The following is a 21,155-nucleotide window of genomic DNA, read 5'->3' as shown; positions in this document are numbered from 1 at the left end:
GGCTTGTAGTGAGATTCTAAGCAATCTAGTCAGATCGTCTCCAAATGAAATATAAAAAGGCTGGGGTGTAGCTTTGAGGTAGAATCCCCAGTATCACCACCAACCACACACACACAGAGTAAATAAATTAACAAGCATGGCCCTGCTCCTTGTGCTGCTGTTTTATCTTTTCCTCTGGCATGTGCTCTCACCATGATGTCATCTGCATTGTAGAGAAGTAGCCAGAATGCCCTCTAAGTTCTCAAGAACTTTTGTGTATAAATTACCCAGTCTTAAGTATTTTGTAGTAGCAACAGAAAATGTACTAAGAAATAGCCTCACCGGTGCATTGGTGCACATCTGTAAGCCCAGTATTTGGAAGGCTGAGATTTTGATTACAGGTTCAAAACCAGCTTCAGCAACTTAATGAGACCCTGTTTCAAAATAAAGAATAAGAGCCAGGTGTGGTGGCACACGCTTGTAATCCCAGCTTTTGGGAGGCTGAGACTGGAGGGTCGCGGTTCCCAGACAACCTCAGCTACTTAGTGAGGCCTTTTCCAACTCAGTGAGACCCTGTTTCAAAATAAAGAATAAAAAATAGGACTGGGGGTGTAGCTCAGAGGTAGAACGCCCCTGAAGTTCCATACCCAGTACTGCAAAAATAAATTAAATAAATAAATAAATACAATAAAAAGGGGCTGGGGGTATAGCTCAGAGGTAGAATGTCCTTGGGTTCAATCCCAGTACCACAAAAAGCCTAAAACGTATTCAGCTTTTTTTTTTTTTTTTTTGCAGGTCTGGAATCCAGGGACATCCAGGGACATTTGACCTCAGAACCACACCCCCTGCCCTATTTTTATTCTTTATTTTGAAACAGGGTCTCACTAAGTTGTGGAGGGCCTTACTAAGTAGCTGAGGCTGTTTGCGAATGGTGATCCTCCGGTCTCAGCCTCCCGAATGCTGGGATTACAAGCATGCGCCACCACGCCCAGCTTTAGTAACTGAATTCTAATTGAATGTATAAGTTTGGGGCCTTTTTCCAATGGAACCTTTAAAGCTATTTTGCATATTTCATAAAACGAAAGACATTCTTTATTATTGTTATTTATACCCGTTTGTAAGTTACCCCAAAAATAAATTTACCATCTTCTCTTTGTGCATCCTGGTTGAATCTTAAAGATCTTGTAGCATCCCACTTATTTTTCTGCATACTCACACTATTGAAAAAATTGAACAAAAATCAACATTGATGCAGCATAAGAGTGGACATCCAACCAGATTAAGGAGCAATACTCACATGAAAGGAGAAACATCTCTAGAAGCTGACTAAAAGAAAAGCAGATAACACAGCCCCATTAGAGCATATTTACAGATTAGTGCTACAGCTAATTATAAACAGTTTGCATTTATTTCATGCAAGAGCACTCAACACCAAGAGCATTTATAGTACTAGGAGCACTTACAAGTATATTTCATTTGAACCTTCAGCAACCACATAAGGCTGACACTATTTCATGATTCCATAATAAAACAGGTTCCGAGAACTTAAAAGTCCTCTAAAAAAGTATAGGTCTTTGAATATAGAATTTGATATAGAATTTGATATAGAACATGAACCCACTTTATTTGTTGACCTTGAAGCCCTAAGCAATCTTTTAAAATTAACCCACTATTAATCTTTTTTCGTGTGTGTGGTACGAGGGATAGAACCCGGCGGCATTCTATCTCTGAGCTACACCCCCAGCCCTATTGAATGATTGATTGATTTAGTCTGGGGATGAAACCCAGGGGCATTCGACTTCCGAGCTACACCCCCTGCTCTATTGTTTTATTCCTTATTTTGAAACAGGGTCTCACTAAGGTGCAGAGGGCTTCACTACTTAGTGAACTGTGATTCTCAGGTCTCAGCCTCCCGAATGCTGGGATTACAAGCATGTGCCACTATGCCCAGCTGATTACTTCTTAATATAAACTTTAGAATAATAATAGATAACTTATTTATGTTTTGTGGTACTGGGGGTGGAACCCAGGGGCTTTTCTACCTCCAGGCTACACTCCCAGACCTATTCGATATTTTATTTGGAAACAGAGTCTCACTAAGTTGCTGAGAGCCTCACTCAGTAGCTGAGGCTGGCTTTGAACCTGTGCGATCCTCCTGTCTCAGCCTCCCAAGCGCGGGGATTACAAGCGTGTGCCACCATGCCTGGCTATAATAATTTAGAATTACCTTCTCCAATGCCTTTTCTTTTTTTTGTGTACAGGGTGAAGACATCTGTTTTTTTGGTTGCTTAGTGAACTTCTTTGGCTTCTCCTTTTTTCCTAATAAAAGGACAATATTATGAGCATAAATCACAGACCTCTTCAATGGACTTGCTACTTTTATTTTTATTTATCTAATTTTTTTTTTTTTTTTTTTGCAGGCCTGGGGTTGAAACCCAGGGGCATTGCCTCTGAGCTACACCCCCTGCCCTATTTTTTATTTTTAAACAGGGTCTCACTAAGTTGTGGAGGACCTAAGTAGCTGAGGCTGTCCGAGAACCGCAATTCTCCAGTCTCAGCCTACCGAATGCTGAGATTACAAACGTGCGCCACCACGCTCGACTTATCTTTTTTTTTGTGTGTGTGTGTCACCAGAAATTGAGCCCAGGGGCATTCTACCTTCAAACTACACTCCTAGCCCTTTTTTAGTCTTCATTTTTTTGGTGGTACTGGGGTTCCTGGAAACCCTTCTGCCTCCGGGCTACACTCCCAGAGACCTATTTTTTTATATTTTTATTTGGAAACGGTCTCTTAAGCCAGCGAGGCTGGCTTCGAATCTGCGTGATCCTCCTGTCTCCGCCTCCCAAGAGCGGATTACAATCGTGTGTCACCATGCTTGGCTTTATTCTTTATTTTAAAAAAATAATTAATTTATTTTTGCAGGTCTAGGGATGGAACCCAGGGTCATTTTACCTTTAAGCTATACCCTTTGCCCTATTTTTTTTTTTTTAGAGGGCCTAGGGGTGGAACCCAGGGGCATTCGACCTCTGAGCTACACCCCCTGCCCTAGTTTTTATTCTTTAATTTGAAACAGGGTCTAAGTTGGAGAGGGCCTAAGTAGCTGAGGCTGTCCACGAACCGCAATCCTCTAGTCTCAGCATCCCAAATGCTTGGATTACAAGCATGTGCCACCACGCCCGGCTTCCTTGACCTATTTTTAATTTTTATTTTTTTTTTGGTGGTACTAGGGTTCCTGGAAACCCTTCTACCTCCTGGCTACACTCCCAGACCTATTTTTATACTTTTTTTTTGAAACAGGGTCTCTTGCTGGGCGTGGTGGTGCACACTTGTAATCCCAGCATTCGGGAGGCTGAGACCTGGAGGATTGCAGTTCGCGGACAGCCTTAGCTACTTAGTGAGGCCCTCTGCAACTCAGTGAGACCCAGTTTCAAAATAAAGAATAAAAATTAGGGCAGGGGGTGTAGCTCGGAGGTCAAATGCCCCTGGGTTCCATCCCCAGACCCACAAAAAAAAAAAAAAAAAAAAAGAAAAAGAAAAAAAGAAACAGGGTCTTTTAAGCCTTCGCACGATCCTCCTGTCTCTGCCTCCCAAACTCAGGGATTACAGGTGTGCACCACTACACCAGGCTTATTCTTTATTTTGAAACAGGGTCTAAGTTGTGGAGAGCCTCACTAAGTAGCTGAGGCTGTCCGCAACTACAATCTTCTGGTCTCTGCTTCCCAAATTCTGGGATTACAAGCATGTGGCATCATGCATGGCTTATTATTTTGAAATAGGGTCTGAGTTGCAGAGGGCTTAAGTAGCTGAGGCTGGCCACAAACCTGTGATCCTCCTGTCTCAGCTTCCCAATTACTTGGACTACAAGTGTGTGCCACCACACCCAGATGACTTGCTACTTTTAAACAATAAAACTTTTTTTTTTTTTTTTTTTGGTGGTACTGGGGTTCCTCGAAGCCCTTCTACCTCCAGGCTACACTCCCAGACCTATTTTATATTTTTTAAATTTGGAAACAGTGTCTCTTAAGCCAGCGTGGCTGGCTTCGAACCTGCGTGATCCTCCTGTCTCCACCTCCCAAGCACGGTGATTACAAGCCTGCACCACCACGCCTGCTTTTTTTTTTTTTTTTTTTTTTTTGTAATTTTGCAGGATTAACCACTGTGCTACACTCATAGTCCTATTTCTTTCTTTCTTTTTTTTTTTTTTTTTGGTGGGTCTGAGGATGGAACCTAGGGACATTCAACCGACGAGCTACACCTCCTGCCCTATGTTTTATTTTTAAACAGACTTACTAAATTGCGGAGAGTCTAAGTAGCTGAGGATGTCTGCGAACTGTGACCCACTGGTGTCAGCCTCCTGTATACTGGGATTGCAAACGTGTGCCACTACGCCTGGCTAACATGCTTTATTTTTTTAACAATCATACTTTGATGCATATATTTGATGTCTCATTCCCAATCATCTCAGGTACACATCTTTTGATCACATTTCATCTAAAGTGAGTTACACATTAGATTATATCTGAGTGAAATCTTGGAGGACTGTTTCTCAATATGCTGTAATTTTTTTTTTTTTTGGTGGTACTGGGGTAGAATCCAGAGTCTTTCTACCTCTGGGCTATACTCCCAGACCTATTTTATACTTTATTTGGAAACAGGGTCTCATTAAGTTGCTGAGAGCCTCACTAAGTAGCTGAGGCTGGCTTCGAACCCATGCGATCCTCCTATCTCAGCCTCCCAAGCGCGGGGATCACAAGCGTGCGCCACCACGCCCGGCTAATATGCTGTAATTTGTCTGTAACTCTATGAGTACAGTTAGAGAGTCTTTTCTCTATTTTGTGTTTGTTTGGGAGGACTGAACTCAGGGGTTCTATCTCTGAGCCCTATTTTACATTTTTATAAATAAAACATTGAAACGAGGTCTCACTATGTTGCTTAAGGCCTTGCTAAATTGCTGAGGCTATTCTTGAACTTGTGGTCCTCCTGTTTCAGCCTTCCAAGTACTAGATTACAGTATGTGCCACCATGCTTGGCTAGTTGGGAAATTTTATTTTTAGTGTGGTACTGGGAATTAAACTCAGGAGCCATTCTACCTTTGAACTATACCCTTAGCCCTTTTTATTTTTTGTTTTGTAACAGGGTCGTGTGTGTGTGTGTGTGTGTGTGTGTGTGTGACTGGTGCCCAGAGGCATTCTACCTCTGAGCTTAACCCCCAGCCCAATTTTATTTTATGGTAGTGGGTATTGAATCCAAGGGCATTCTACCTCTGAGCTACACCCCCAGCTATATTTTTTATTCTTTATTTTGAAACAGGGTCTCAGTAAGTTGCAGCAGTCCTTACTAAGTAGCTGAGGCTGGTCACGAACCTGAGATTCTCACCTCAGCCTCCCATGTACTGGGATTACAAGCATGCACCACCACACTCAGCTCGATTTTCTTTCTTTTTCTTTTTTTCTTTTTGGTACTGGGGATGGAACCCAGGGGCATTGTACCTCTGAGCTACACTCCCAGCCCTAAATTTTAGTCTTTTTATTTTTGAAAAAGGGTCTTACTGAGTAGCTGAGGCTGTCCGAGAACCATGATCCTCTGGTCTCCACCTCCTGAATGCTGGGATTATAAGTGTGCGCCACCACGCCCAGCTTGATTTTATTTCTTTTTTGGAAACAGCGTCTCACTAAGTTGCAGAGAGCCTTGCTAAATTGTCAAGACTGGCTTCAAACTTGCAATCCTCCTATCTCAGCCTCCCAAGTACTGGGATTACAAGTGTGCACCACCATGCCAGGCCTTAAAACAGGGTCTTGCTAGGTTGCTCAGAGTCTATGTTGCCAAGGCTATCCTCAAACCTTTGATCCTCCTGTCTCAGACTCCCAAGTGCTGGGATTACATGCATGCACTACCACTCCTGGTTCCTAGTTAGGGATTTTTTTTTTTTTTTTTTTTTGGTACTGGGGATGATTGAACCCAAAGGAATTCTACCTCTAAACTACACTCTCATTTTAAAGAAAGGGTCTCAGCAAAAAGCCAAGGCTAACCCTCAAATCTGATCTACTTTTTTCAGCTCCCCCTCCAATGTAGGTGTTACAGGTGTGCAGAACAGTCAACTGTCAGATTAAGTTCCCTTAGCCCTATTTTATTTTTTACTTTGAAACAGGGTATTGCTAAGTTGCTGAGGGCCTTGCTAAGTTGTTGCGGCTAGCCCTCAAACCCGAATCCTTTTGTCTCAGTCTCCCAGGTACTGGGATTGAAGATGTGCACCACCACACCCAGCCCAGTGAAGAAATCTTAATGGAGCCTCCTTTCTTTTCTTTCTTTCCTTCTATGTCGTAATCTACCATGTAGATACACACAGTCAATTTCCCATCCCTTCCATTGAAAGCTTCAGAATATAACCCCGTCATAAACGGTGAGATCTGACTTTAACTTAGGAGCCAATACTTTGCTTCTTGGTAACCTCTTCTTCATCACCAACTTCATCTTCAGTGACCTCAGACCCAGTAGTATATTCTTCTTCTTCTGAAAATAACGACTGTTGTTTCTAAGTTAACAAACAAGCAAACATCCATCACAAATGTAATATTATCACATTTCTAATGAAGTCTCCAAAACACATTTAACTACTTTAATTTAATTTATTATTTATTAATTTATTATTTAATTTATTATTTATTATTTAATTTATTATTTATTATTAATTTATTATTATTTTCTTTTTGCAGTCCTGAGGATGGAACCCAGGGGCATTCTACCTACAAGCTATACCCCCAGCCCGATTTTTTAGTCTTTATTTTGAAACATCTGTACTGAGTTGCAAAGAGCCTCACTTAGTACCTGAGGCTGGCTGCAAACCACGATCCTCCTGTCTGTCTCCCAAATGCTGGGATTACAAGCATGCGCCACCACGTCCGGCTCAACTACATTTCTTATGGACGAATGAGTAAAGTAAGAGTTGATAAAATGATTGCTGTTCACCTAGCACAACATCCAGGATATATTCATAAGAATCTCTATATTCTGGGCTGGGTGTGGCTCAGTGGTAGAGTACTTGCCTAGCATGTGTGAGGCCCTGGGTTTGATCCTTAGCATTGAAAAAAAATAGAATTTCTACATTCAGAATTCAGAATTTGATTGTATTACATTAAAATTTTTTTACTCCCTTCACAGAATCCAGTACAGTAATAGATAAGTATCAGTATTTGTTGATTTATACTGCCATTACTCAACTGAACATGTTCCTTGATACTGATGGTGTTAAAGTCTAATACAACTGTTAATATTAAAGCAGTCTCATAAAGAAGCACACTGTCTTGGTGAATGTGGTCTGTATTACTTTAAACATATGTGCATTTGTTTTCTCCATCCTGTTTGTCCCAGATTCCTATTACATTTTCATGAATACTAAAATAGTAGATGGCATAGCATTGGCAAACAGGTTAAAAAAATAAACCAACCAACCAAATAATAAGATTTGAAGATTTTCCATTTCTTCAATTCAATGTCCTAAAAGTGACCTTAAATAGGTTTTTTTTTTTTTTTTTTTTTTTTTTTTTGGTGATACTGGGGATAGAACCCAGGGGCCTTCTACCTCCGGGTTACACTCCCAAACCTATTTTATATTTTATTTGGAAACAGGGTCTCTTAAGACAGCTGAGGCTGTCTTCGAACCTGCGTGATCCTCCTGTCTCAGCCTCCCAAGCGTGGGGATTATAAGGGCGCGCCACCACACCCAGGTGATTTTGAATAGTTTATGCAGTCAGATAATGGAATATGTGTCTGTCTAAACAATTTAATAGCATTTTTAGTAAAGTATAAAAATGGAGAGGCAGAAAAAGAACATATACTTTTTTTTTTTTTTTTTTTGGTGGTACGGGGAGTGGAATCCAGAAGCTTTCTACCTCCGGGCTACACTCCCAGACCTATTTTATAATTTATTTGGAAACAGGGTCTCGCTAAGTTGGTGAGAGCCTCACTAAGTAGCTGAGGCTGGCTTTGAACCTGTGTGATCATCCTGTCTCAGCCTCCCAAGCACAGGGATTACAAGCGTGCACCACCACTTCCGACAGAACATATACTTTTTTGTTTTTGTTTTGTTACTGAAGATTTAACCTAGAGGCATTCTACTTTGAGCCTCACCCCCAATACAGCTTGATTTTTTATTTTGAATCAGGGCTTAAGTTGCTAAGGCTGGCCTCAAAGCTGTAGTTCTCCTGTCTCAGCCTCCCAAGCACTGGGATTAAAGTCATACACTACGACATCCAGCAAGAAGATGTACTTTTAACTAAAATTTGTAAAAGAAGATGATGATAAGACTCTACTAAGTTATACTTTAATTTAGAAAGGAAGAGATCTATGAAAGCTGAATATAAATGCTTACCAGTTGCAGTGTCCAGTTTTTCAATGACAAAAACTGCAAAACAGAGGAATAAGAGATTACTGAATCTGTATCCAGATTGCATCTCATTATTTTCACAGAAATATTGTAGAAAAGATACAAGAATGGTTCCTTTCCAAGTTAAAACACTTTAAGACTCAGGCTGAGCTGGGCGTGGGGTACACGCTTGTAAGCCTAGGATTTGGGAGGCTGAGACAGGAGGATCGCAGTTCGTGGACAGCCTCAGCTACTCAGTCAGGCCTTTGCAACTCAGTGAGACCCAGTTTCAAAATAAAGAATAAAAAATAGGGCTGGGGGTGTAGCTCGGAGGTAGAATGCCCCTGGGTTCCAACGCTAGTACCTCAAACAAACCAACCAACTTCAGGCTGAAACTGATAAATTAATATACCAGTTTTTTTTTTTTTCAGTACCAGGGATAGAACCCAGGGGCATTCTACCTCTGAGATACACCCTAGCCCTAATTTTATATTCTTTATATTTGAAACAGGGTCTCACTGAGTTGCAGAGGGCCTCACTAAGTAGTTGAGGCTGTCCGTGAACCGAACTGCGATTCTCAGGACTCTGCCTCCCAAATGCTGGGATTACAAACGGGCGCCACCATGCCCCACAGTATACCATTTTTTTAAAAAAAAATACCCTGCTTAGAGGAGAATGTGGATGTTTAAAAAGAGGAAAAAGGGCTAGAGGTGTAGTTCAGTTTTAGAGCAATTGCCTAGCATGCACCAGGCCCTTGGTTTGATTCCCAATATCACAGGAAAAAAAAGAAAAAAGAAAAACTGCAACACTTTTCAATACCATTTCCAAAGGACAAGTAAATCACATATAAATATAATTTTATTCTTTGAACTATTTCGATCACAAATGTTTATGTTTTAAGAATCCATATGCCCATATAATTTATTGTCTGACATATAATTCATAAATAAATGTTAATGATTGAATATATAGCTATCTGAATTTTTTCACTTTCTCAAATAAACTCTACCTCAATCAAGTCAAAGGCAGGAAGTTCATAAGCAAAGAGATTTCTTAGTCCTCAGTAACAAAAGTCAAAGGAATCAAAGCTTTATAGTAACCTTAAAAAATTTTAGTTTCAGCCGGGTGTGGTGGTGCATGCTTGTAATCCCTGAACTTGGGAGGTTGAGACAGGAGGATCACACAGGTTTGAAGTCAGCCTTAGCTACTTAGTAAGGCTCTCAGCAACTTAGTAAGACCCTGTTTCCAAATTAAGTATAAAATAGGTCTGAGAATATAGCCTGGATGTAGAAAAGCCCCTAGGTTTTACCCTTAGTACCACACAAAAAAAAATTAGTTTCAGTATTTTTGAAAAAATTAAATATACATATATAGATACTTTTTTTTTTTTTGGTGGTACTGGGGTTTCTGGAAGCTCTTCTACCTTCGGGCTAAACTCCCAGACCTATTTTTTATATTTTTATTTGGAAACAGGGTCTCTTAAGCCAGCGCGGCTGGCTTCGAACCTGCGCGATCCTCCTGTCTCTGCCTCCCAAGCGCAGGGATTACAAGTGTGCGCCACCACGCCCAGCTAGATATATATATTTTTTTGTAGTACTGGGGTTGGAACCCAGGGGCATTCTATCTCTAAGCCACACCCCCAGCCCTATTTTTATTCTTTTTTTCATTCTTTTTTTTTTTTTTTTTTTTTTTTTGCGGGTTTGGGGATGGCCCCCAGGGGCATCTGACCTCCGAGCTACACCCCAGCCCTATTCTTTATTCTTTATTCTGAAACCGGATCTCACTGAGTTGCAAAGGGCCTCACTAAGTAGCTGAGGCTGTCCGCGAACCACGATCCTCCAGGTCTCAGCCTCCCAAATGCTAGGATTACAAGCATATGCCACCACCCCCGGCTTATTTTTATTCTTTATTTTGAAACCGGGTCTCACTGAGTTGCAAAGGGCCTCACTAAATAGCTGAGGCTGTCTGCGAACCGTGATCCTCCTGTCTCAGCCCCAAATTCTGGGATTACAAGCATGTACCACCAAGCCTGGCAATTAGATACATTTCTAATTATAATAATTTCATACCAAAAATGCTTAAAGAACAAGGAGGGAACAAATTATCCATTTATACTATCCTCATTTCTCAAATCATTACTTATCCATAATAAGAGTTCAGGCTCACACAGCTTGGTGGCACATGCCAGTACTAGTACTTGGAAGTCAGAAGGGCCAGGTTCAGCCTAAGCAAGACCTTGTCTCAAAAAAAAAAAAAAAAAAAAAAAAAAAAAAGAAAAAGAAAATGTCTGGGGTTGTAGCTCAGAGAGAATGTCCCTAGGTTTAACCCTAGTACTAAAAAGAAAAAAAAAAAATCCTGAAGACCATGTTATATTCCCACCCACCCACCCCCAAAAAAGCTCTGTGTGTGTGTTGCTAGGGATTGAACCCAGGGCTTTGAGCAAGCTAGACAAGTACTCTAACCACTGAGCTACATCCTCAGATATCCCCCTCCTGTTTTTTTCTTGTGTGTGGTACTGGGGATTGAACCCAGGGGTATTCTACCTCTGAGCTACATTTCTAGCTCTGTTTCTGAGGCTGGCCTCAAACCTGTAATCCCCCTGTATCAGCCTCTCAAGTTCTGGGATTGCAGGTGTGTGCCACCACACCTAGCTAGGACCCCAAATTTAAATCTATTAATTGTTAATTCTTTGAGGTTAAGAATTAGACAGTTATTCAATTTCAATTTTATTTTGTGGCTATGGTACTGGAGATTAAACTCAGAAAAATTCTGCCTCTAAGCTACCTTCTCAGACCTTTTGTATTTTTGTCTTGAGACAGGATCTCACTAGGCTGCGGAGAGTCTTGCTTTGTCCCTGAGGCTGGTCTCAAACCTGCGATCCTCCTATCTTAGATTCCTAAGAACTGTGATTACAAATGTGCACCACTACAACCAGCTTCAATTTCAATTTAAACTGATCAGGTTCCCGTCAAAGATAAAACATCATCAATTGTTTATACAGATAATAAGTAAAATAAATCACTCACAGCATTGAGCTCCCCAGTTTTGGGGCCCCATGGTGTACTTGGCTCTAATAAAATATCACATTCTAGACCTTTTTCATCACAGGAACCAACTCCAGGATCACTTGAAAGAAAAAGACATTTTTGTGGAGAAGTGCTCATAAAAATTTATTTTTGCAAATGTTTTATAAACTGATATTGACACATACAGTTTCTACATGAGGCCCTGGGTTAAATCTTCAGAAACACCACACACACACACACACACACACACACACACGAATAAAACAAAAAAATGACAAGAAATACAAGTCAGAGTGGTGGTGCATGCTTGTAACCCCAGTACTTGGGAGGCTGAGACAGGAGGATTGCAGCTTCATGGCCAGCCTCAGCTACTTGCTGAGCCCTCTGAAACTTAAAGAGTAAGCCAGGTGAAGTGGTGCATGCCTGTAATCCCAGCATTTGGGAGGCTGAGACAGGAGGATTGCAGGTTCATGGACAGCCTCAGCTACTTAGTGAGGCCCTTTGCAACTCAGTGAGACCCTATTTCAAAAAAAACAGAATAAAAATAGGGTTGGGAGTGTAGCTCAGAGGTAGAATGTCCTGGGTTCCAGCCCTAGTACTTAAAAAAAAAAAGAATAAAAAATAAGGCTGGAGATGTAGCTTGGAGGTAGAATGTCCTGGGTTCAATCTCCAGTCCTAAAACAAACAAACAAACAAACAAGTGCTCACCACCACGCCTGGCAACATTTCATTTCTGAGTTCATCTAGTAACTCTCCTAGTGAAGTCCCACACACAGGGTGCGCCACTGCACTCTAAGCATAACACCAGGTGGTGGAATAGGTTGCTGTGATTGCTACTGCTTTGAAAACAACGTCTAAGGTCTTCCAGACCCCATTTTTTTTGTGTGTGTGTGGTGGTACTGGGGTTCTTGGAAACCCTTCTACCTCTGGGCTACACTCCCAGACCTATTTTTATACTTTTTTATTTGGAAACAAGGTTTCTTAAGTCAGTGCGGCTGGCTTGGAACCTGCGCGATCCTCCTGTCTCCGCCTCCCAAACGCGGGGATTACAAGTGTGCGCCACCACGCCCGGCTCCAGACCGCAATTTGACAGCCTGTTGCAACTACAAAATAATGGAGATGACTTCATAAATTACTGACTTTTAAGGAGTTCAAACTTATAGAAAGATGACCATAACCACTGACTTCTTTTTCCAACTGTATAAGCATTTAACAGGGGATGGGGCTAGGCTAGGTACATAGCTCGGTTGTAGAGCACTTGCCTGGCAAGCATGAGGTCCTGAGGTTCATCCCCAGCACCACACACAAACACACACGAAAGTAGTAAGAGGAGTGTAATGAGGGATAGGAGGTAGAGGAGAAGTGCTTCAGCAAAAAGAAAAAAACACAAAAGCTTGAAAACTGTATTTTAGAATCTCAACTTTTGTGTGTGTGTGGTACTGAGGGATGGAACCCAGGGGCATTGTGCCTCTGAGCTACACCGCCAGCCCTATTTTTTAATTCTTTATTCTGAAACAGGATCTCACTGAGTTGCAAAGGGCCTCACTAAATAGCTAAGGATGTCCGCAAACTGTGATCCTCCTGTCTCAGCCTCCCAAATGCTGGGATTACAAGCGTGCACCACTACACCTGGCTAGAATCCCAATTTTTTGAACCCAGGGACATTCTATTTCTGAGCTACACCCCCAGCCCTATTTTATGTTTTATTTGTTTGTTTATTTATTTATTTATTTTTTGTGGGTCTGGGGATGGAACCCAGAGGTATTTGGTCTCCAAGCTATATCCCCTGCTCTATTTTTTATTCTTTATTTTGAAACAGGGTCTCACTAAGTTGTAGAGGGCCTCACTAATTAGCTGAGGCTGTCTAGGAACTGCAATCCTCCAGTCTCAGCCTCCTGAATGCTGGGATTACAAGCGTGCACCACCACGCCTGACTTTTATGTTTTATTTGGAAACAGGATTTCACTAAGTTGAAAAGGGCCTCACTAAGTAGCTGAGGCTGTCTGCGAACCGTGATCCTCCGGGCTCAGACTCCCGAATGCGGTTGTGCCACCACGCCTGGCTCAGGAGCATCACTGACTTGGGGAGGCAATAGGGATTGGGGATTCTGAAATGTCAACCACTGAATGAAAATGCGATACAGTGCCGTTGGATTTTTATCCTCACCTAATTGAATCTTTAGAAAAAGGCACAACAATTACATCTTTGTACTTCTGCAGATCATCGAGTATTTTAGTAGCTGGACAAGACAGCATATCCCCAGCATCACCTTGATCCTGAACAGCAACCACATGCTCCCTCACTTTACAGCCCTGTCATGTAAGAAACAGAGTCAGCAAGGTTGGTTCATTATAAAAACATTCCTTGAAAGGTCACTTGTTTTTTCCTTAGTCAAATCTTTGTATTTTAAAGCATTTCCTTGAGAAAAATGCAGAAAAGCAATCGAAACATAATATATAGTTTAACAGATACCCAAGAAAATATATATAACCCATCATAAACATTAAGAAACAGAACATTCAATGCGGGCGTGGTGGCGCAGGCTTTTAATCCCAGCATGCAGGAGGCTGAGACTGGAGGATTGCGGTTTAAGGACAGCCTCAGCTACTTAGTGAGGCCCTCTGCAACTCAGTGAGACCCGGTTTCAAAATAAAGAATAAAAAACAGGGCACGGGGTGTAGCTCGGAGGTCGAATGCCCCTGGGTTCCATCCCCAGACCGCAAAAAAAAAAAAAAAAAAAAAAAAAAAAAGAAACAGAACACTCTGGGAGTCACCATGGGTCCACTCCTAATCACAACTGCCTTCCTCCTCCCAAAAAAATCTCCATCCTAATTCTGTGGTAATTGCTTCCTGGCTTTTCTTTACCCTTTTTGTCAATTACAGATGCATCCCTCAACACCATAGTTCAGTTGCCTTGCTTGTTTTGTCCAACATATGTTCTTACAGTTCAACCATGTTACTGTATGTGACTATAATGTTCCCTTTAACATACAGCATTCCACTATTTGAATATACATCATCTGTTTACCTCTTCTATAGTTGATGGGAGGCTGTTTCTAGTTTGGTACTATTACAAACAATAATGCTAAAAATATTTTTAACATGTTTGCTCATGTGTAATAAATTATCATCACCAGTATATGAGAATTCCTTATTACTCCACATCCTTGCTAACATGTGATCAGATATTTTAATTTTAGTCATTCTGTGTATTAATATTCATTGCATTTCCCCAGTTACCAATGAGGATTTTTTTTGTTTTGTTTTGTTGTGGTACTAGGGCTGGAACCCAGGGGCATTCTACCTCCAAGCTACACCCCCAGCCCTATTATTATTATTTTCCTCCTCCTCCTCCTCCTCCTCCTCTTCCTCCTCCTCCTCCTCTTCTTCCTCCTCCTCCTCCTCTTCCTCTTCTTCCTCTTCCTCTTCTTCTTCTTCCTCCTCTTCTCCTTCTCCTCCTCCTCCTTCTTCTTCTTCTTTTTTTTTTTTTTGGTGGGACTGGGGTTCCTAGAACCCTTCTACCTCCAGGCTACACTCCCAGACCTATTTTATATTATTTTTATTTGGAAACAGGGTCTCTTAAGCCAGCGAGGCGGACTTCGAACCTGTGCGATCCTCCTGTCTCCGCCTTTCAGGAGATTACAAGCGTGCCACCACGCTGGTCTTTTATTCTTTATTTTGAAACAGTGTCTCACTGACTTGCAAAGGGCTTCACTAAGTAGCTGATGATGTCTGTGAACTGCAATTCTCCTGTTTCAGTCTCCGAATGCTGGGATTACAAGCATGCCCCACCATGCCCAGCTCAACTAATGAGGATGTTTAAAGGACAACTGAATGTCTTCTTATGTAAAATAACTATTATTTGTCTTTTTTGCATTGATTTGTAGAATTCTGATCTATATGATCAGTTTTGGGGAAAATATATATATATTTCTTTTAGTGGTACTGGGGGTGCAATCCAGAGGCTTTCTTCCTCTGGGACATACTCCCTGACCTATTTTTATATTTTATTTGGAAACAGGGTCTCACTAAGTTGCTGAGAGCCTCACTAAGTATCTGAGGCTGGCTTCAAACCTACACAATCCTCTTGTCTCAGCCTCCCAGGCGCGGGGATTACAAACGTGCACCACCATGCCCGGCTGCATTCATATATTTATAATGTTGGGTCTTCCAATTTATGAACATGGTACACCTATCCATTTTTTAGTTTTCTTTATTTTCTCTCAATAATGGTTCATTTTTATTTTATTTTTATTATGTTTTTGTGTACTAGGGATTGAACCAAGGGGCATTCTAAACTCCAGCCTGATTTTATATTTATTTTCAGAGTCTTGCTACATTAACAAGAGTCTAACTGCTTGCTAAGGCTGAACGCAAACCTGCCATACTCCTGTCTCAGCCTCCCAAGTACTGGGATTACAAGAATGTGCCACCAAGCCCAGCTCACTTATAAAATATAATTATATAAGATGGGAGTGGTGGCACACACTTATAATCCCAGTACTTGGGAGGCTGAGACAAGGGGACTGCAGGTTCAAGGACAGCTTCAGTACATAATGAGACTCTCATTAACTTATACCTTGCCTCAAAATAAAAATCAAATGGAGCAGAAAATGAAGCTTTGGAGTAATAATGCCCCTGGGTTCAATCTCTAGTGCCACACATACAAATTTTTTCTTCTACTGGGGATGAAACCCAGGGGCATTTCACCTCCGAGCTACACCCCCAGCCCTATTTTTTATTTTTTATTTTGAAACAGGGTCTCACTGAGTGGCAAAGGGTCTCACTAAATAGCTGAGGCTGTCCTTGAACTATGATCCTCCTATCTCAGCCTCCCAAATTCTGGGATTACAAACTTGTGCCACCAAGCCCTGCTATTCTTTTTTTATTTTTTAAACAAGGCCTGACTAGATGGCTGAGAGTTTTGCTACATTGTTGAGGCTTTCCTTGAACCTGTGATCTTCCTATCTCAGCCTCCCAAGTACTGCGATTACAGGTGTGCCACCACATCTAGCTTACATAACGTTTTCAAAGGTGTTATTGATCAAGGAATTTAACCTATAGCAGTGCTCACAACTGCACCAAAATATATGCATAACAATGTTGACTGTAACCCTATAATGCCATCAATCGGGAAACAACCTAGATGCTCACCAATAGGATAATGGTTATATAAACTGTGATACATGCACAACGAATTCTTACACAGCAATTAAATAATACAAAAAGATAACCTAAGCATGCTGTTGAATGGAAAATGCAAATTGCACAATAATATGAATAGTGTGATCCCATATCGAAAACAAAATAAAATACAAATAATTTGTGCCTAAAATCTATACAGAGAGGTCTGAAAGGAAACTGTTAATTGTGGTACTCTTTAAGGAGATGTAGACTGCGGCATTCATGTAAAGAGAAACGTCTATTTCCTACTACACTACGTACTGTTTGTAGATTTTTCTACATGAATAAACTGCTTTTATACAAAGACACGATATTAAAAATTTACCTTTGTAAGCTGAGTGGGATCAAACCGAAGAACCTTTTGGTTACAACAAGGATAAATTCCAGTCCCAACAGTGCTCAGTGAACTTGCTGCGGTAGGATAAACCACGGTTTCTGAGTGGTACTGACAATGTGAAAGTTCAATACAGAGAAATGCCTGGATAAAATAAATGTATACAATCAATGACTATTCCACAATGAAATGATACATCTCAGAATACTTTACTGAGCTGGCAATGGTGACACATGCCTGTAACCCCAGTACTTGGGAGGCTGAGATAGGAGGATCACAGGTTCAAGGTCAGCCTCAGCAAGCAGTGAAACTTTCATAAAATTAGGAAGACTCTGTTTTATTTTATTTATTTTATTTTTTATTTTTTAGGTGGTACTGGGGGTGGAACCCAGAGGCTTTCTACCTCTGAGCTACACTCTCAGACCTTTTTTATATTTTATTTGGAAACAGGGTCTCACTAAGTTGCTCTCAGCTCACTAAGTAGCTGAGGCTGGCTTCGAACCTGTGTGATCCCTCCTGTCTCAGCCTCCCAAGCGCGGGGATTACAAGTGTGCGCCACCATGCCCGGCTTGGAAGACTCTGTTTTAAAATAAAAATAAAAAAGAGGGCCAGACTTGGTGGCACATGCTTGTAATCCCAGTACCTGGGAGGATGTGACAGGAGGATCGTGGGTTGTACGAGTGCTTCAGCACTTAGTGAGGCTTCTACAACTTAGTGAGACCTTGTCTGAAAATAAAGAATAAAGCTGGGTGTAGTGGCTCACACTTGTAATCTCAATACTTGGGAGGCTGAGACAGGAGGATGGCTCAGGTTTGAAGCCAGCCTCAGCTACTTAGTGAGGCTCTCAGCAACTTAGTGAGACCCTGTTTCCAAATAAAATATAAAACAGGTCTGGGGGTGTAGCATGGAGGTAGAAGGCCTCTAGGTTCCATCCCCAGTACCACACAAAATATAAAAATAAAGAATAAAAATTAGGCTGGGTGTGGTAGCACAAGCTTGTAATCCCCGGGCTTGGGAGGCTGAAACAGGAGGATTGCACAGGTTTGAAACCAGCCTAAACTGGCTTAAGAGACCCTGTTTCCAAATAAAAAAATATAAAATAGGTCTGGGAGTGTAGTCTGGAGGTAGAAGGCCCATGGGTTCCATCTCTAGTACCACCAAAAAATTAAATAAATAAAATAAATAAAAATTAGGGTTGAGGTACACTGTAGCTCAAAGGTAGACTGTCCTTGGGTTCCATCCCCAGTAACACACACACACACACACACACACACACACACACACACACACACACACACACGGCTAGGGGGTGTAGCTTGGAGGTAGAAAAAATAACCCTGGATTCAATTCCACTACCACACACAGTACTTTACTAAAGATCACATATGGCTGGGCGTGGTGGCGCATGCTTATAAACCCAGCATTTGGGAGGCTGAGACAGGAGGATTGTGGTTCTGGGACAGTCTCAGCTACTACTTAGGCCCTCTGCAACTCAGTGAGACTCTATTTCAAAATAAAGAATAAAAAGCCGGGCGTGGTGGAGCATGCTTGTAATCCCCGCGCTGGGGGGGTGGAGACAGGAGGATCACGCAGGTTCGTAGCCAGCCTCACTGGTTTAGGAGACCCTGTTTCCAAATAAAAAATATAAAATATAGGTCTGGGAGTGTAGCCCAGAGATAGAAGGGTTTCCAGGAACCCCAGTATCATAAATAAATAAATAAATAAATAAATAAATAAATAAATAAATAAAACAGGGCTGGGAATGTAGCTCAGAGGAAGAATGCATTCGGGAGGTGGAGACCATAGGATCACTGTTCGCAGACAGCCTCAGCTACTTAGCAAGGCCCTTAGCAACTCAGCGAGACCCTGTTTCAAAAAATAAAAAGACTAAAAAAAAAAAAAAAACAGGACCAGGGGTGTAGCTTGGAGGTAGAATGCCCTTAGGTTCCATCCCCAGTACTGCAAAAAAAAAAAAAAATAATAATAATAAATAAATAAAATAAATAAATACATAAATGTCACAGAAAACCAGGTGTGGTATCATGTTTATAATCCCAGTACACGAGAGGCAGAGACAAGAGGATCACAGGTCCACAGTCAGCCTGAGAAATTTGTGAGGCTTGTGATCCCAGGATTCTGGAGGCTGAAACAGGAAGATCTCAGTTCAAGGGCAGCCTCAGCTACTTAGTGAGGCTCTTTGCAACTCAGTGAGACCCTGTTTCAAAATAAAGAATAGAAAATAGGGCTGGAGGAGTAGCTTGGAGGTAGAATGCCCATGAGTTTCATTCCAGTACCATTAGAAAATAAAAAAAAACAAACAAAAATGGCTGGGGGTATAGATCAGAGGTAGAATGCCCATGGGTTCAATCCCCAGTACTATAAATAAATAAAAATAGAAAGAAAAAGGTGGACGTGGTGGCACACACTTGTAATTCCAGCATTTGGGAGGCTGAGACCGGAAGATCACGGTTCACAGATAGCCTCAGCCGCTTAGTGAGGCCCTCTGCAACTCAGTGAGACCCTGTTTCAAAATAAAGAATAAAAAATAGGACTGAGCATGGTGGCACACTCTTGTAATCCCCGCGCTTGGGAGGCAGAGACAGGAGGATAGCGCAGGTTCCAAGCCAGCCATGCTGGCTTAAGAGACCCTGTTTCCAAATAAAAAAGTATAAAACAGGTCTGGGAGAGTAGCCTGGAGGTAGAAGGGTTTCCAGGAACCCCAGTACCACCAAAAATATAAAAATAAAAAAAAAAAATAGGGCTGGGGGTGTAGCTCAGAGGTCGAATGCCCCTTGGTTCCATCTTCTGATCCACAAAAATAAATAAATAAATAAAAATAGGAAGAAGAAATTAAGCCAGAAGAGCACCACTGGTTCTGCCACTAATTTCCTTAAAAAAAAAAAAGCAAAAAAAAAAAACTCACCTGATAACATCTCGAACAAGTCAACCAGTTGATTGTTCCCCACAAGCGCCAATACACATCTCTCCAAGATTTTAATTCTTCAAAAAGACTATTCAAATATTCATGAACATCCCACATCTTATCTCTGAAGAAAGAGCCTTAATTGTTATATTGTTTTAAAGTAAGCATTATAAACAACTTATTCTAAAGAAAAATTTCAATTTGTAACTTATTTCCAAGAATATTCCTCATATGATGAGTGTGGTATGGACAACACTTGAATGTAGACGTAATTTCTTTTTTTTTCTTTTTTCTTTGGTGGTACTGGGGGTGGAACCAGAGGCTTTCTACCTCCGGGCTATACTCCCAGACCTCTTTTATATTTTATTTGGAAACAGAGTCTCACTAAGTTGCCGAGGCCTCATTAAGCAGCTGAGGCTGGCTTTGAACCTGTGTGATCCTCCTGTCTCAGCTTCCCAAGCTCGGGGATTACAAGCGTGCGCCACCACGCCCGGTAGATGTAATTTCTTTTAGGACTTTGTTTATTCTATGGACAACAGAAGATGGTATGATAGATTGAATGCCAACTTATTTTGATAACTATTATGAATTAAATACTTTTAATAAGCCAAAAGTTGGGATTTAGGCACATGTTGCTAATGGAATCTTTATTCTAACTGTATATGTTGTAAGACATGTTATTAATAGCTGGTGGCCCACCGGGCGTGGTGGCGCACGCTTGTAATCCAGCATTTGGAAGGCTGAGACAGGAGGACCATGGTTTGCAGACAGCCTCAGCTACTTAGTGAGGCCCACTGCAACTCAGTGAGACCTTGTGTCAAAATAAAGAATAAAAAAATAGGGTTGGGGGTATAGCTTGGAGGTAGAATGCCCCTAGGTTCATCCTTGTTACTGAAAAAAAAAAAAAAAACCAACAAATGATGGCTCTAAACATTTTATTAATGTATTTTTCTTTACTTTTTATGTGGCACTGGGGATTGAACTCAGTGGCATTCTACCTTCGCGGTATGCCCTCAGCCCTATTTTATTTACTTGGAAAGAGTAGGTTTCCAACACTAGGTTGATCAGTGTCTCACTACTTGCTGAGGCTATTCTTGTACCTGCATTCCTCCTGTCTCAGCCTCCCAAACAACTACTGGGATTACAAGCATGCGTCACCATGCTTGGCTTCTTTACATTCTTTTCTTTTCTTTTTTCTTTCTTTCTTTTTTTTTTTTTTTGGTGGTACTGAGGATGGAACCCAGGGGCCTTCTACTTCCAGGCTACACTCCCAGACCTATTTTATATTTTATTTGGAAACAGCTGAGGCTGTCCTCAAACCTGCAATCCTCCTGTCTCCGCCTCCAG

The 21,155-nt window shown here is 41.4% G+C and overlaps 1 protein-coding gene across 3 annotated transcripts in view; it reads right to left on the bottom strand.

Annotated features, from left to right (window-relative positions):
* SANBR (SANT and BTB domain regulator of CSR) overlaps positions 1 to 21,155 on the bottom strand; it is a gene marked incomplete at both ends in the record, with an annotated part of 69,049 nt that overhangs the window by 10,686 nt on the left and 37,208 nt on the right. For 2 of the 3 annotated variants that reach the window (XM_080712039.1, XM_080712040.1), the window contains 9 exons: positions 1,123 to 1,196; positions 1,277 to 1,305; positions 2,207 to 2,298; positions 6,412 to 6,511; positions 8,348 to 8,380; positions 11,368 to 11,467; positions 13,534 to 13,679; positions 16,877 to 17,029; positions 19,809 to 19,932. In XM_080712039.1, the coding sequence (XP_080568165.1) occupies positions 1,123 to 1,196; positions 1,277 to 1,305; positions 2,207 to 2,298; positions 6,412 to 6,511; positions 8,348 to 8,380; positions 11,368 to 11,467; positions 13,534 to 13,679; positions 16,877 to 17,029; positions 19,809 to 19,932 (851 nt within the window). The remainder of the gene's footprint in view (positions 1 to 1,122; positions 1,197 to 1,276; positions 1,306 to 2,206; positions 2,299 to 6,411; positions 6,512 to 8,347; positions 8,381 to 11,367; positions 11,468 to 13,533; positions 13,680 to 16,876; positions 17,030 to 19,808; positions 19,933 to 21,155) is intronic. The other variant, XM_080712041.1, reaches the window with a different exon arrangement.

The sequence above is a fragment of the Muscardinus avellanarius genome (genome assembly GCF_963383645.1).
Source record: "Muscardinus avellanarius genome assembly, chromosome: 15".
In the NCBI taxonomy this organism is placed as follows: Eukaryota; Metazoa; Chordata; class Mammalia; order Rodentia; family Gliridae; genus Muscardinus; species Muscardinus avellanarius.
This window is presented reverse-complemented; position numbering and strand designations above follow the sequence as displayed.